The sequence below is a fragment of the Erithacus rubecula genome, assembly GCF_903797595.1.
Source record: "Erithacus rubecula genome assembly, chromosome: Z".
NCBI lineage: Eukaryota > Metazoa > Chordata > Aves > Passeriformes > Muscicapidae > Erithacus > Erithacus rubecula.
Window position 1 is genome coordinate 18,587,986 of NC_136661.1, and position 16,957 is coordinate 18,604,942.

The following is a 16,957-nucleotide window of genomic DNA, read 5'->3' on the forward strand; positions in this document are numbered from 1 at the left end:
CTTTTTCTGTCTTAGTGCATATTTGTCTTTCTCTTTAATATCTTGGTAGTTCAAACTCATCTACGATATAATCCCAGTAATAAATGGTAGCAAGGAAATTGCCAGGTTTCAGTCCTATTGAACCTTCTCCTTTCAATACCAGGTGATTTAATTAGAAATTGCTCTTCTTGTGATAGGAGGAATTACTGAACAGATTGTGTATTAATTCTTCACTATACTTACAAAATCAGCAAAATGCAAAGATTTTGACATCTTTAGAGATGAATCTTTTGTTTATAGAAGAGATTAGTTCATCAGTTACTGGGGCTTTACAGAGGAGAATTATTAACGTATACAATGAGGCGAATACTTCTAATTTACCTATACCAGTACATATTGATAGAAACTCATCTACTATTGCTGCTGTGTGAATATTCTGATTTTTGCTGTGGTAAATTGTTTCAGAAACACTCCATATAAATATTATAGAAGTTGGTAATTCAGAATCTCTGATAATCACATCAAACATGCAGCAGTGTAAAAAACTAAGGAGATATTTGCTTTAATAAAATAAATTGTTTCAAATTTTCTCCCTCCTCTTACTCAGATGTGTGGGTAGGTCTTAGGGCTGGTTCAGTCATGAGAGTAAGATCAGGCCCTGCAGCTTCTCATTCCCTTCTGGAGAGGCCTTTTGATCCCTGGTACCTTGTGACCCACACTTCTCTGCATACCCCTCACCCCAGACTCAGTCAGATGGTGTTCCCATGCACTCAGCTAGAGAGAGCAGATTCCTGCTTGGAGAGCAAAGTGGAAAAGCAGCTTTCAACCATCAATAACTTGTCTGACGTTGTCACCCCTGCAAAAACAAAGGTTTTAGGCTGTCCCAAAGCTAAGGCAAAGGACTTTGACAAGCAGGAGTGGTTTCACGAGGTGCTCTGCCTCTCCTGCTGCCAGCCCTGTGGAATCAGAGAGACTCAGGACAGGTAGTCCTGGTTCAGGTGGCTGAGCTGCCTCCATGAACCGGAGTGTTGAGTGTGGCTGACACACCTCCAGAGAGGAGGAGAAAGGAATAAACCTTTCTGGGAACACGTTCCAGGACTCTGCTGTTACTTCATTTGCTTTCTCACTGGTGGACAGAGGCCTGATTGTTCACTGTGGTCTCATCCTTCTCTTCTGTAGTCACTGGCAAAATTCCTCTCAACCACAAAGGACACAAGATAAGACTGGTCTCCCTGCTATCTTTTCCTTTCTCCATCTGTTTTCCCACCTGTGTTTACACAGGCTTTCCTTCATGCAGCAGCAGCCCAGACATATGCTCTGGGAAATTTAACCCCTTTTTCCTGTTTTTAACAGATACTGTGTTAGAGCTGAAGGAATGCCAGCATTTCTAGGGAAATCCAATCTTACTGTTTAGGAAGTGCAGATATATTTTTATTAATTAAGTCTGGGGGCCCCATGGAGGTTTTGTTAGTTGAAGGAGTTTCCTAATTCCAGTAGGTAAGTCTGCAGTAATTCATGCTGCCCAATTTTTTATGTATCCTTTGCAGATCCCACTCACCATTGTTTTTTCCCCCACTGAAAATCCAAATGCCACTTGAAGTCAGTAGATAAATCAGTTTTTAGACTAATTAAAACTCATACTGCAATTTTTTTTTATCAACTTCCAGGTATGTTGAACATGAAGAAATAAATGTGATTAAAAAAAATATGATGTGTATATATTAGAGTAAGTGGGCATGAATATGAAACTGTATTGGCCTGTCTTTTGCAATGTAGTAAGAGACAAATACATGTTTTATTTTACTTACTCAAAGACCAATATCACTATCTGTGCATCATTAATCTAGCAAATCTATCTAGAAACCAGATTCTCACTGCCATCTTCCTAGACAATGTCCCAGAGACATATTATTGCATCTTTTATTTTTTGGTTTATTTTTTGTAACATGTAATTCATCGAATACTTTCAATTTTAAATGTTTTATTTTGCTTAAATTATTTAATGCAGTTTTAACATTTATCCTTCTGCACTTGAAATTCTAATATAGTCTATCTTGCATTTACTTCAGCTTGTAGAAGGCCAATTAGGCAGAACTTCTTTGACCTACCTATTATTTATGGAGCTTTTCCCCCTTTCAGAACAGTAACTGTCAGTATATTTTAGACCAGTGCAGTGGAAAATAATACCATGGGAAATGTTGAGTCACTTTAGATTATATTTTGCCACTTATTTTTTTCTGGTTACACTCTAGGTGCTTCCTTTTGATAGAATACTTTGAAAGACTTGCAGTATACTACTGATTATAAATAGGAAAAAATCTGTTGAAGTGCTTTCCATATGGACAATATGATATGATACATAATTTTACATTTTGCAAAAATACTGAATATGGCTATTCCTTATTCAAGGTAGTGGTGGATTAGGTCTTTCAATATTCATACTATAATCCAGATAGTTAATTATAAGTAGCCCTACTGAGGTGTGATTATTCCTATTCTTAATGGCAGGGAGATAATTAAATACTTTAAGGGAGCAGGATCTCCCCATCTCCATGCCAACTGGTTTGTAAAACATTTTTCAGCCGAACAGTATAGAACATTTTTCTAAAAATATTGTCTGCAAGAGGGCCTAAAAATTAAATGCCTTTTTGGCACAGAGTAATCTATCATTTTGAGGCAACATAATATGCAACAGTCCTCATAATATTGCATAATTTCTTGTTGACAATAAATTGTTGTGTTGTTCCTTTGACACCATATTTTATATGGAAAATAATAGTCAGAAGGACTTCTTGCTATTCAAACTCAGCAATTTTTTTTAAAGTGCAAGAGAACTTTTAGGAATGTACAATTAAAATAACTTACTCTTTTTTGCTAAAAGGTAGAAGTTGATTTGGGTTTAGAAGTTTTATTAGTTAGCAAACACAAATATAAATGTAACAGTATTAGTAATAATAACACAAGCAATAATCCAAAAGCATAAATAAATTACAATTATAATTCTGCTAATTCATCAACTATACAGTTTTAATTTAAACTTAAAATAAAGAAGTAAAATATCACATAGTATGCCTTGGAAATCAAATGTGGTCAACACAGAAAAAGCAGAGGAAGATATTCCAAGCACCTTCAATTCCACACAGTAGAATTTTAACTAAATATTTGAGTTTAGATTAAATAGTTAATCTAAATATTTAATTCAGAACTGACAGTCTCTGATAATTTTTTTAATAATTTAATGGAAAGAAAAGAAGTACAATATTTTTATAGCCAACCTTAATTCAATTTGAATAGTTTAATTTGTAACTGTTATTGTTTGCCAAACTCAAGATTACAAGTGGATACCACTGAATACATAGGGAACTAACTGGCTTTTTTTAATAGGTTATAAGCATCCCTCTGAATAAAGGTAGGAGTAAATTAATTACATGAAATCACTTTCGGCCTTTGACACAGTAAGTATGAAAACTAAATCTGTATTTAGGCTTATTATCTTAGAATCTAATTTTAATTATTATTTTTAAGGCATATGAAATTACTATCAGCAAAGCTGTGAGCTTTTACAAGATAACAAACAGACTATCTTGATCACTCTTTGTAGAAAGAACACTTTAATAAATTAGAAGAAAAATGTATGAATGTTCAGTTATAAATAGCATTAAAGATAAAATGGGCACTTGTATTTCTATTTTATAAAATTATCCTAAATTTTAGTTGTCACACAGAGCTTTCTTAGAAGAATTTGACTGAACACTGGAAAATAGTCAGGATGTAAGAAATGTTCCTAAGTCTAGATGTGGCACTCAGTGCCAGGCCTGGCTGACAGGGTGGTGTTCAGTTAAAGGTCAGATTGATGATCTCAGAGGTCTTTTCCAGCCTCAGTGATTCTGTGTTTCTGTTACTGGCTTTTGTCTGCTCTAGTCAAGAAAACTTGGCCACAGCTATTTTCAGTACCTGCACATGGAAAAAAGCAAAGAGAGGTCAAGATGAAAAATAAAAAGTCCCTGCTCAGATAACTTGCCACTTTTTATTAGGATGAGAAACTGGTTTCTCCTAGCTATGTGGCATAAAAGGCACATCTGGAGCTAGGTAAAGAAAGGAACATAGTTTCAGGGTTGGGGGCAAACCGTAAAGAAATATTAAATGTTTTTTTAAATAATTATTTGTCTATAAATTCTATCAAAGTTTGGGTCAATTAAATTTAGGCAGTTCTGTTCAAATGACTAATTTTCCCAAAGTAAATTTTTGCTATCTCTTTTGCTATTGTTACATTAAATTAAACAAAATACCATAAATTAAATAATGAACAAGTGGCGACCTCAGGTGTCGGTCTTCAGAGAAAGAAATTTCAAATTACTTCAAACAGGTAATAAAAATGTCAGCTAAACAAACCTATGGAGTTTTAGTTTGGTGGGTTTGGGGGGCTTTTTGTTATTTGTTTGGTTGGATTTTTTAATAAGATGGCTAATAAGGGCAACAGCTATCATAAATTACAAATAGATTTATTTAAAATGCGTTCAGGTAAATAGTTTTAAAAGATAAAAGACTGGAGATGGCATATTACAGAAGTTGCTTTTAATTCTAGTCAGCCATTTTCAGTGTCTCTTCAAAACAATATCTACTTGGTTATGTATTAAGGCTGCTTTATGAACCATCTCTCCAGCTGATAAACCCAGATATCTGAAAGGAACTCAAGAAACAATTATTGCTGTCATATCTTAAATGAAGAGGTTGTGCAGCCAGTATCTCATAACTGAAACTGACTTGTCTGCAATTCTGTGTTTAGTGTAAACATGATGGCAAAAGCTGCCATTTTTGCATAGCTTCCTTTTGGACAGTCCAGATTACAAATCTGCCTGCCAAAGGCAGGAATTAGCTCCCTTTCCCTTTCTCTTTAAGTTCTTTCCCTTGCTGCAAAGATGTTCCTCTTGATCAGTGACTAGATTTTAGGATTTCTTAAATGTAGGACTGAATTTTTTGGAACACAGATTACTGAAATTCATTTAATTGCATCAAACTACATTCTGAGTAATTGTAAGACCTGGTAGTAGTTATTTTAGTAACTATAAAAAAAGCAGCGTATGTCTGGGTTTACCATTGTGTACACTAGTAACAATATACTGAAACATAAAAATGAGGAAAAATTATAGATAAATGCATTTCATGTTTTCCAGAGTTAAATAAAGAAAACAGAAGTGCAGATGCTTTTGTTAAAGTGAAGTGCTATTATATGAAACATCTGCTCCCTGTTTTATGTACTGGAGATGCTTAAGTCAACATGGAACTGGAAAATCACTCAGTTTCTGAAAGAATGGGATGCCTAGAAGCTTACTGAATTTTTATTTATTTTTTTTTAATTGCTTGAAGTTTATATAGTCCTTTCCTAAAGGGAAAAAGAGTCCAACCATACTGTGTTGTAAAGCTGGGAACAGAGTGCTCCAAGCTGAATGTTCCTTGCTGTGACTGGCACACCAAGATAGTGCCCATTAGCTAGTTTCTCCTCAGTGGAATACTTCAGCCACTTGAAAGAAATAATGAACTATTGATCTTTCTACCATGCCAAGGAGTTTCTGTCAGAAAATAAGAATAACCTAAACATGGAAACAAGGAAAGCTTATTCTGAAGTCTTACAAGATGGGTAGATTGAAAGAGCACTTGGACACTTAAGTTTTTTCTATGGTAGTTTAGTAACTCATTGTTCTCTATAAAATAAACAATATTCACAATATTCTAATCCACTGTCCCATTCTGAAGAAACATTCCCAAGTCTGTTAGACTGACTGACCCAAGCTTTTGAATTGCTTTGATTTTCCATCTTTCTTTTGCTGCTGGAAGCAATCAGCCTGAACAGCTGACAACACGCACAGAAACCTATATGCCCACAGTAAGAAAAAGTTTCCTGTTGAGGAACTGAAGCAGAGGTCAGCTGGAAGGACAGCTCCCTAGATCCTGTAATGTTTCATCTAACAGATGATGAGAAACCACACAGCTTTGGAAGGGAACAGTAATTAATAAAAAATGCTAGCTGTTTTTAATTACTTTTAATGTAAACATTATATAGCAATAATACTAAATTCCATTTATTAATTCATTACTACACAAATTTCTTCACCTAGTAGAGTAAACTTGTGTTCTTGCAAGACAAAGATGCACATATAATAATTAATTGTACGAATCTTCTGTTTATACAATGTAACATCCTAAACTAAGAAATATGGTCCATGGAGACAGGACTGGTTTGGTGTCCTTCAGTGAACTTGCTAACTACTGGACTCACAACTTACCTTTATCAACACACTTTTGTGTTGGGCATATTTTGTGGGCATATTTTGTCTGTAAGATAACTTTTTATTGATATTCAAATTTCTGCAGATTTTAATCTCTAGTCAGATGTTAATGTGACATATAAGGTTGAGTAATTACATCTGGAATATAATTTATATGTAAAATGAACAGATGATGAATGGACAAGCATTCTCTCTCACATAAACTGTCCTGCTTCTCAGAGTAAAAAAGGAATTTTCCTATATAAAAATTTTCTATGTAAAATAGAAACAGAAATTATTGCTAGCATGGCGAGCAGATACATACCCATCCAGCAAAGACTAAAGAAGAGATCAACATCATAGATGCCACCAGTGATTAATCTCTTCCACATCCATACACAGCACTTATTTTCTCAAAGAAAAAACAAGTGTTTAGGCATCATATAGCAACAGGGGAGGGGAAAAAGTATCACTAACAGTGGCATATCAGTACAGTTCATAGGAACAATGAACCTGGTCTCTGCTGGGATCAAAACTTGATCCTCACAAAAGGCCTATTAATCCTATTCTTTAAATTTCATCCTGTGGGCTATGTCACTCCCCTTACCACATTCAGATTTTCCTGAAGTCAGCCTTCCTTATTGTTGTCTTTCAGATATGTAGAATCTCCTATGTAGAGTTCTGTGCCACATTAATGCAATAGTAAAATACAACATATGCATTCCCTATTTTACAAGAAACCGATATGGGCAAGCTCCTTTAGAAATTCATTGTGTTCCAAACACTGAACCTGATCCAGCTTTTGCTGAAATCCTGCCATAGAATCACAGAACCAATCAGATTGAAAGGACCCTCAGATCATTGAGTGCAACTGTTAACCCAGCACTAACAACTCCATCCCTAAGCCACATCTCACATATGTGTGCAATTGGTATGCTGGTGATTGGTTTTGGTTATTGTAACTTTCAGAACAAGGTTAGCTTTAAACTTTTATCATTGACTTTTAGTTAGAGTCTTCACAGCAAGTACGTTGTATTTGAGCCCATATCCTTTTGAGGACTGTATTTTTCTGTGGGAAAAACCTGGTCCTAGCAGACCACAGATTATTATTTTCACCATTCAATTGATTACATTTGCATTAAATATGGACTGTAAGAACAAACAGAACAGTTACTTTTAATCAGGGCAGTGACTGAAATTTGTTTCATAATGTTCTATGTTAACAACTGTCCACAAAAATTAAATAACTCAAGTAAAATTTGCATTCAGAATTGAATTACAGGTTCACTGTAGCCTAATACATAACTTTTAATTGGAATTGAAGATATTATTTTGTTTAGAAAGGAAAGACAGTAGCATTTGACACACTGGAAGTGCCAGCATGAAGCCAATGCCAAATGCACATGGCAATATTAGTAATATGCTGCCAATGCTTTATTTTTATGGTAATAAAGAACCCTGTTTATCCAAGCTGTTTTTAAATAGTCTATGCTTTTTGTGTTTATACACAATCCTATGCTATTACTGTATTTCCAAGTCTATTTATATCAACTGAACATCAAGAAGAGCACAATTGTTAAGGGCACCTGGTACTTGATGCCACTAAGGCTCATTTTAAATATGTCATGGCTATTTTCATTACTTTATTATTTTCATGAAAAACAAACACTTTGGTTTATTTAAATGAACACAAGTTTTTAATGGGAACACGTTTCAATATCCTGTGTTCTTCCTCTCTGGTCCAGGTAAGGAAGATTTCATATATTATTTCTCATTATGCTTGGGGGTCTGTTCAAACAAACAGTTGATAGATTAGCACATACAATTAGCAAACACTTTACTGTTATGAACAGACTACAAATGATACTCTTGCTATATATAACAAGGTAATATAGATGATGTGTCAGTGACTGTAATACTCATCAGTCAAGAAACACCACTGAAAATGCAGTATGTGGATATTCATTCACAGTATTTTTTCAGTAAGAAAACTGTAGTTCATCTTTTGAATGACACCTTTCACCTGGAGTTGAGAACACAAAACTGTTCTTGCTTACTGAGCAGGCAGGCAGGCTCCACTCCCTGACCAGTTTCTGGGCAATGGCATATTTGTAGTATTTTTTCTTACCTATTGTTTATTACATTATCTAACTAGCCGAATTACAGATATTAAAAGCCTTTCAGACATGTAATCTTCAACCAGAAGTTGTGGGTTGACTGAGACTGCACATCATAGTTTTCATTGATTTTTTCCCTTCACCTTACTTGACAAAAAATAATAGAAGATGAAAGAAGAAGGAAAAAAAAAAGTAATTATGTTTGTTGCAGTAATATCCATGAATTCTACGTTCCCATTGTCCTGTGATGAAATGTAATGCTGTCTCTTATGGTTTCTTCCCACCTTTCTTGTTTAAGTAATCTGCAATACAGTGAGTAAGATTATTAATAATGAAAACTCTACTTCCTCTCACTTTTTCTGCACTCTTAAGAATGAAGATTTAGGAATTAGGGAATTTGGTTCTTTTTTTGGGGGGAGGGGGCATTTGATGCTTTTTAAACTCAAATTTGTTGAGAGTAGCAGAAGACACCTATTTATGTGTCTTGTATTGTTTGCAGCAATTTTAATTGAAGAGACCTGCAGATCAAGAGGCGATCACTAGTCATACAGACTTTCCAGATAGCTTTCTCTAAATTCAACAACATATTGTAAAACTATATTCTTTGTGAGACTTGAAGATTATCTTAGGACATGGAAAAGATATTGACTGCATTTAACTGCTCCCTTTGGGCAAAATGTCCTTCTCTTGTAACTAAAATGCAGTGGGTTCAATCAAAGGAGAAGAGGTCAGGCTAAGCTAGCCGTGAGAAAAGGAAAGGACTGACTTCTGTTATACCTGGCTGGTTCTTTATAGTAAACTGTCCTTATTTCATGGGCATCAAGTTCTGTGAGGGACTTTAGGTCAAGTCTCTTTCCAGTATTCTCTACAAATTCTCTACTCTCCCTGTAGCCTCTTTAAATTCTCCCCAAAGCTGTTGGGGTTTAAGTACATTCTGTGCTAGTACTGGTCCAATGTTAATTTACTTTGATTTATCCACTGTAATTTAAGCATCTTATCCCCTAAGCCTTCAGGGTTAGGTAGCATGTGGAAATTCCTCAACAAGAAGTATAAGATTAAAAAAAAGTCAAGATTCTTCATATTTTAGATTAATAAAATATATATTTCTTAAAGGCATACTGCAAAAAACCCCAAACCAAGAACCACATTGGTACTTTGTAGAACTGAAGTCTTCAGAATTATTTATTATTTGTTTTTCCATACTTGAAAATCATAGTTGGTTTGAAATAAAGCATGTAATGGACAAAAAAAGCAAGGTAGGATACAGTTTCCTATTTTTGTATTTAAATACCCAAACTCACAGCCCTTGACTGCTGGAACTGAGTAGGGAAACTATCTCTGTATTTAAATAACCAAACTCACAGCCCTTGACTGCTGGAACTGAGTAGGGAAACTGTCTCTCACCTACTTGAACTCAAGAATTCTTGCTATTTCTAAGTGTATTCTTAGTCCCTGGTTTGAAAATGGGATCAACTCAAAATAGTAATTTTTGCAAATTGCTTCCTAATTTTCTATATTTTAATGTAAATATTCTACCCCACGCTTTGCTGTTACAAGCCTCAGACATTGACTCTGTGCAGTCACTCTGATACTATGGATTGGAGAATTAGAAGTCAAAAGTTTGGTGCTTTTTCTTTGGACTCAGCATTTAGTTTCCACTGTTCCAGAATAATGAGTTCTTATTGGGGGCACTTTGCAGAGAAAGGCTGCTAGACTAATCATATGAATTCTATTTTTTAATCTAATGAGAAAAAAAGGTCAGAAGTTTTAAGTTTTCTCTCCCAAATTACCTAGAACCAAGGAAAGAGAAGGCATGTTCATGCTTCAAGTATTCTTTTTTTTCAGAACAGTTGTTATATTCAAATATCATTACATCGTGATATCTTGTATTGCATTAGTTTAGTAAATCTGGTGAATGATTAAAGGGATTGATCCTCTATGGCAGCTGTATATTTAAAAGAAAATCTATAGAATCACTTGGGTTAATTCAGCACTTGGGTTAATCAAAGTCATAAACTGTGTTTGACAGCTGAAACTTGAAGCACTATTTTAAAAATGCTTGATAAAATCAGAGTTCATATGGAGAAAACCTATAGGCAGGGCTCTTAAAGGACATTAATTATTTTTTCAGAGTAGCAAAAATAGAATCAGTTACCTTCAGATTTGTCCCTGCAACCTTATGTAAGCAGAAATAGAAAAACTGCTGCTGAGTACTAAATTATTACTTGTTAGAGCAGAGTCAATTTCTAACTTTAAAGTTTCACATGGTTGAGTAACTTCTTTGTTTTCAGAGTGTGCTGAACTTTTCTCTCCCCAGAGATCTGCCTTTTGACCAAGGGCCGCCGCACTGCCAGTGTTCGAGCAGACACGTACTGTCGCCTGTACTCCCTCTCAGTGGACAACTTCAACGAGGTCCTGGAGGAGTACCCCATGATGAGAAGGGCCTTCGAAACCGTGGCAATCGACAGACTTGACAGGATAGGTATTTATTTCATTTTTTTGGCATTTGATTAATTCTTAAAATCCTTCCGCATTTTCGTTCCCTTGAGCTGCATGATAAAATACCCCACTTTAAGAGTTTTTTTCTGTTATGCTGCAGTAAATGTTTTCTTGATCTATAAATAACACATGTGTGCAGACAAGAATTTTGCAATCTCACTTTTAAATAATAAAAAACACTGAGTTTTAGAAAGCTCTTATACTCCTCTGAGGATTATTTTTCATACTTTAATTATAATTAGTATTATTTATTAATCCTACAGATTTCTTTTGCTGCCTTCAGCACTTGATAGGATTTATGCTGTGTCACGAGCAGTAGATGACATTTTCCTAAATAAATTGCTTACAGATGACATCCATAATGCTGGGAAAAGCTGAAGCCTCATAGCACTCACAAACCCGTTGTTTGTTGAAGTGAATTAATCCTTTGCAGCAGGGCTCTCATTTTCCTCACAACATGGTGCTAGCCTTGATGGCTGCACACTGGCTCAGATTTGCCTGCAATCAGAAAAGCAGTCCAATAATATGCAAGTGAAAGGCAGAAGGGTATGGCAGGTAATCAAACCAAGAGGTGTAAACGTGCTGCTCCAGTATTTGGGACCTCCCAACAATAGCAGGCAAAGCATAAAGTCTTCAGTCAGGAGAACTGCACCCTGATCATCACTACTGACACTGATTTTAAAACACAGCTGGAAAAAAAAAATCACTTATCCTGTTTGGTGGCGTTTCCTCAACTTCACAGGAAAATTTGAGGATTTCTCTACGTCAACTCAATGCATTAAACTCCTACATTTTGTCTCACATGACTCTCTGGAAATGCAGTCCAACTCTAAGTAATATGTGCTTCAAAAATATTAGTCAAATTCCACTCTGTTCCTGGAGTAGCAATCCCATCTGAAGTGCAGTGTTTTATTGGGGATAAAAAAAAAAAAGGAGCGGTTGAGTGCCATTGTGTTCTGTCTGATGACTCAGACAGAATAGTGTCTACATCTTAGAGACACGGAGCCATCAAGCAGACATCAGGTCACAATGTACAGCACAGTTCACTGTGCAAGCAGGTGTCACACTATCCATGAGTTCCTACTAGTTCACAAACACTGGTTACTTATGTCTAGTAACTAGTTCCCAGAAATGTGCTAGATGGCAGGTGTACTTTTAAAACTTGTAACTGTTTAGTGGAAATTCAGACAGCTTTGCAACTGTGAGAGAAAGATGATGTAGATGCAGAGCACAACGACCTTTTTCTGACAGTTGTACAGGAAACTGCGTTTCTTACACGTAATTGTAGTAATAGCAGTGAACTGCAAGTGAAGAGGCAGGGAAAGGCCAGGTGCCGGAGCGCGGCGGTGCTGGGGGGACCGCGGTGCGGACACGGCCATGGGAGCTGCGGCAGGGCCATGGGGGCACAGCGCCTGAGCCCCGGGCTGGCTGTGCGGACACGGCCATGGGGAGCTGCGGCAGGACAATAGGGGCACAGCCCCTGAGCCCCGGGCTGGCTGTGCGGACACGGCCATGGGGAGCTGCGGCAGGACAATAGGGGCACAGCCCCTGAGCCCCGGGCTGGCTGTGCAGACACGGCCATGGGGAGCTGCGGCAGGACAATAGGGGCACAGCCCCTGAGCCCCGGGCTGGCTGTGCAGACACGGCCATGGGGAGCTGCGGCAGGGCCACAGGGCACAGCCCCTGAGCCCCGGGCTGGCTGTGCAGACACGGCCATGGGGAGCTGCGGCAGGGCCACAGGGCACAGCCCCTGAGCCCCGGGCTGGCGGCCGGGCCCTGCCCGCTCAGCCACCCGGGGCCTGATGACGCTTTTCCAGCACATTCCTCAGCCACAGGTAGTGAAACACAGAGCTAGAGCGGGGCTCTGCCCCTGCGCTTCGCCCTCACTAACGCTTCTGCCTCTCTCTGAAGGGAAGAAGAATTCGATCCTGCTGCAGAAGTTCCAGAAGGACCTCAACACCGGCGTTTTCAACAACCAGGAGAATGAGATCCTGAAGCAGATCGTGAAGCACGACAGGGAGATGGTGCAGACCATCGCCCCGGTGAGCCTGCAGCAGATGCCGGCCCTCAACTCCAGCACCGCGGCCTCGTCGCGCGGCAGGACGCAGTCCCCGCCCGTGTACAGCACCAGCAGCCTCTCGCACACCAACCTGCACTCGCCCTCGCCCAGCACGCAGCAGCCCCAGCAGGCCGTCATCCTGTCGCCCTGCTCCTACACCACGGCCGTCTGCAGCCCGCCGGTACAGAGCCCGCTGGCCGGCCGAACTTTCCAGTACGCCTCGCCGACCGCCTCGCAGCTCTCCCTCATGCAGCAGCAGCAGCAGCAGCAGCAGCAGCAGCAGCCGCAGGCAGCGCAGCAGCCGCCGGGAGCCGCGCAGAAGAACGAGGTGCACAAGAGCACCCAGGCCCTCCACAACACCAACCTGACGCGGGAGGTGCGGCCGCTCTCCGCCTCGCAGCCCTCGCTGCCCCACGAGATCTCCACGCTGATCGCCAGGCCTCACCCCACGGTGGGCGAGTCGCTGGCCTCCCTCCCGCAGCCCGCGCCGGGCCCCGGCGTGCCCCCGGGCGGGCGGGCCGGCGTGCCGCAGCGGGTCTCGCTGTTCCGCCAGATGTCCTCGGGCGCCATCCCCCCGAACCGCGCGGCCGCGCCGCCCGCCGCCCCGCTCCAAAGGGATTCTTCCACAGTCTTAAGCACAGAGCCCGAGGGAGACAAACCGCGGTTCGCCTCAAACTTATGATCCCTGGTGACTGTGAGCAACAGACTTGCAACAAACCGAGCACCATCCCCCGAACTGTTTTAGCCTGTTTCCTAATGTGCCCCAGCAGTCTACTATGAGATAAATAATTTAGACAGCTTTGCCCTGTGTAACGAATGTAAAAGTTTTATATATATATATATCTAAATATATATATATATATATAAGCAACTAATAAAACTTGTTTGAGTTCATGTCTTCCTTTTTCACAACCATTACAGAAGATTAAATTTAGCAATGATATTACTGTTTTAACGTGTTGACTTTAAAATCAGCCTAACAGATTTCTCTGTTTATGAGATTGGCTGTTTTCATGGGGAAATTGTCAACACAACAACAAACTTCAAACAAGTATATTTAAAAAAAAAAAAAAAAAAAAGCGTCAGTTTAACTAACAACATAGCACTGACTGAGTGATATTCTGAAACTTTTGTTACTTCATTTATTGCGTGTACATTTTTGATTTCTCATGAAGAATTCGATTGTTATTTCACATTGCATTTCATATGTTAGCACCATCCATTGGAATTTGGATTGGGAAAGAATTATATTGCAAATACCTGCAGTGTAAAGGGAGGCACTAGCACTCCTCCGGATAGGTTGTAACCTCATGGCACGTCAGCCCTTCTGTTGTCTAAGAGAATTGGGTGGACTTTGATCTTCACACTGCTAAAGACTTCTCAAAGACTAAATATTGCCATTGTAAATAACTTTTTAGACCCAAGCAAAAATAGCTGCTGTGTGGTGTACCATTGCAAGGTCTTTGTTTAGGAATTTAGGTTCCGCTTTTCACTTCAAAATTTACAGTTTTAAAATTTGTTAAAGCTAAGTGCAACACAACTGTTAAATTGTAATGCAATGGCTTAAAACCTACAGTGTTACTTTTACATGCAATGTTTTATGCAAAATTGTACGCTTGATCCTGCAAACCGCTTGTACTTCACCAATACCATCACTTTTCTTCTTCTTGCCCTCAATAGCATCTGAGAATATTCCATGCATGCTTTGGAAAAAAAAAAGACAATAAAAATAGGTTTGGTCAGTAGGAAAAGGCTTTACGGTATCTTAGAAAATAATAACCATTCATTAATTGTGTCTACCTTAAAATTCCTATAATGCTGACTTTGAATTTCTGGTTTAAGTCTAGAAGTGAGGTTTTTCATTTAAAGGATTATTTGTAAACCACAGCTTGATTTAGACTTTCAGGTGCTTTCTGTGTCTTCACTGTAGTTTTGTAGTTGACTGTGGTGTTAATTTACAAAAAATAAATATAATATAGCATCAAGTCTGTCTGGAAATGCACGATTTGCTCTGTGTATATTGTAATTAAATGGTTAGTATATCCTAAGGCATGTAGTGTCAAACATAGCCCATAGGTATGAGGTTTATTATTTTTTATGTCTTCAAAACAGAAAGGAAATGGTGACAGAAAGCAGGGTTAAAGCATACTGTTTTGTGAACATTTTGTTTTGTTTGCTCAAACCTCCACATTATCTTATCCACAAAAAAAAAAAAAAAAAAAAAAAAAAGAAAAAAATTCATAATCTTTTGTGCCTGATTTGTCACATTAAATAGAGATTGAAACTAAATGTGTCATGATTTAACTCACTGAAAAATCAGCATTATGGATATGATACAAGCATATATTCTGTTCCTTAAAACCCAGCTGACTCTGTTAAAGAAGTGGATGCAAAGGAGTTCTTCTCTTCCCATCAAAGCTGAGTTTAATGATGCATGGAAAAATTAAATAACATCACCAACTATGTAATGCAGTGAATCCAGATGTACTTGAGAGCCAAGTAAATACTCTAAAGCTAACAGAGCTTGAACCCGTGCTGCCTGTTATACCTTTTACTAAAGTGGTACATCAAATAAAATTTTTAAAAATCTTCCATTTTTTTTGCTGACTCACATTCACCAGTAAAGATCGATGTAATTAACCCACTAACATGCTGCTGCCATTAATTTAAGTGACCTGGAGTGGAAATGGGGAAATGATTGTTTAAAAAAGTGTCTCAAACATTATGGATACGCTGCAAGACCATTTATTTATGAGTATAATACCCCTTATATTATTTTAATGCTAACAAATTCTGTCAGTTAATTAAGATCATATACTGATCTTGAAAACTGTTTAAGGTTTACATTTAATAGGAGAAATGGGGTTAGTAGCAAAATATTTTTATATATATTTTTATTTTATTTTAAGCACTATGAAGAAATATTAATTCACATGGTCTTTCAGTGAAACCATAAATAATTTTTAATGACTTTGTAATAGAGTGGACAATATCTAGGATTTGTATGTTAATTTAAAAAAATGGTACAGGGTATAAAATTATATACGTATATATATATATGTATGTATGAATGTATATATACTTAGATTAAGAAACAAATGACTCACATTCCTGTAATATAAAGGTCCATTGCTAGTTTCAGAAGTGACCTATTTTCTCTGTACATAAGTAGGCCCATAAGTATGAAATCTCACATCTGTACAAGATGAAATGTATTAATGAAAAAGGTTGGATCTTACTGCTGCTGGGAAGACTATAGATCTGGTTCTTACAATAATTGTATGATCAGGGATGAGTTAGATTTTTTTTTGTCTTTGCTCAAAGCCATAAATAAACAAATATAAAAGATTATTAATAAATTGAAGAAAATATATAAAAAAATAAAACCATGATTTTTTTTTTTTTCCTTCCAATATCTGTGTAACTGAGCCAAGTTCTGCTTTACCATAAAAGAAGAACTGTTTGCTTATCTCTTTTCATTATTCTGAGCCTGGAAGTGATATGCACTAAGTATGGGGACCTGGAGAAAAAGCTGCATGAGTAATTTTGTGAATTCCTGAAATAAGAAAGCTTAGAAATTCAAGGATATTACCTGATTTACAGAAGCAGTTCCTAAATTGTGTTTCCTCTGAAGATTAGAGAAATTAGTTTCCCCCCCAAAAATTCTTATATAAGCTATTACCAGTTTTCAGAAATACATTATGAATACAAATATTCAAAAGTTAAGCTTGTTTTTTATATGGTAAGTATCCTGGGAGAGAATTGCAAACAGTTGTTAGTGTAACTTAAGGAAAGGGTATTGTATCATATTTTCATTTTGTCTTACTGTGTGTGCCAATCCCAGATGATGTACCTCTGAACTTGTGCACAGGAGTTGAGATTTCAAGGCACCATTGACATGGCAGTAATGTTCATTAATCGCATTTTAGGTCATTGAAAATTAAGAAGCACATTGTGTGTTTTACACTACCTTCAGCAGAATTGATAGAATCCCAAATCGATAAACTGATTTCAAGCTAGCATGAGTAGCTGTATTT

At 37.7% G+C, this 16,957-nt stretch overlaps 1 protein-coding gene and 1 long non-coding RNA gene across 2 annotated transcripts in view; one reads left to right on the top strand and one right to left on the bottom strand.

Moving 5' to 3' along the window:
• HCN1 (hyperpolarization activated cyclic nucleotide gated potassium channel 1) overlaps positions 1-16,306 on the top strand; it is a 190,080-nt gene extending 173,774 nt beyond the window's left edge. Inside the window, exons 7-8 of the mRNA XM_079330692.1 lie at positions 10,680-10,844; positions 12,773-16,306. Coding sequence (XP_079186818.1) covers positions 10,680-10,844; positions 12,773-13,602 — 995 coding nt within the window. The 3' untranslated portion in view covers positions 13,603-16,306. The remainder of the gene's footprint in view (positions 1-10,679; positions 10,845-12,772) is intronic.
• On the bottom strand, positions 7,852-13,423 carry LOC306814548. The gene is made up of 3 exons (XR_013777200.1): positions 13,285-13,423; positions 11,209-11,359; positions 7,852-8,033 (listed from the first exon to the last, which is right to left on the bottom strand). It is a non-coding gene; the product is annotated as an uncharacterized lncRNA (long non-coding RNA).
• Positions 16,307-16,957: the final 651 nt, after the last annotated feature.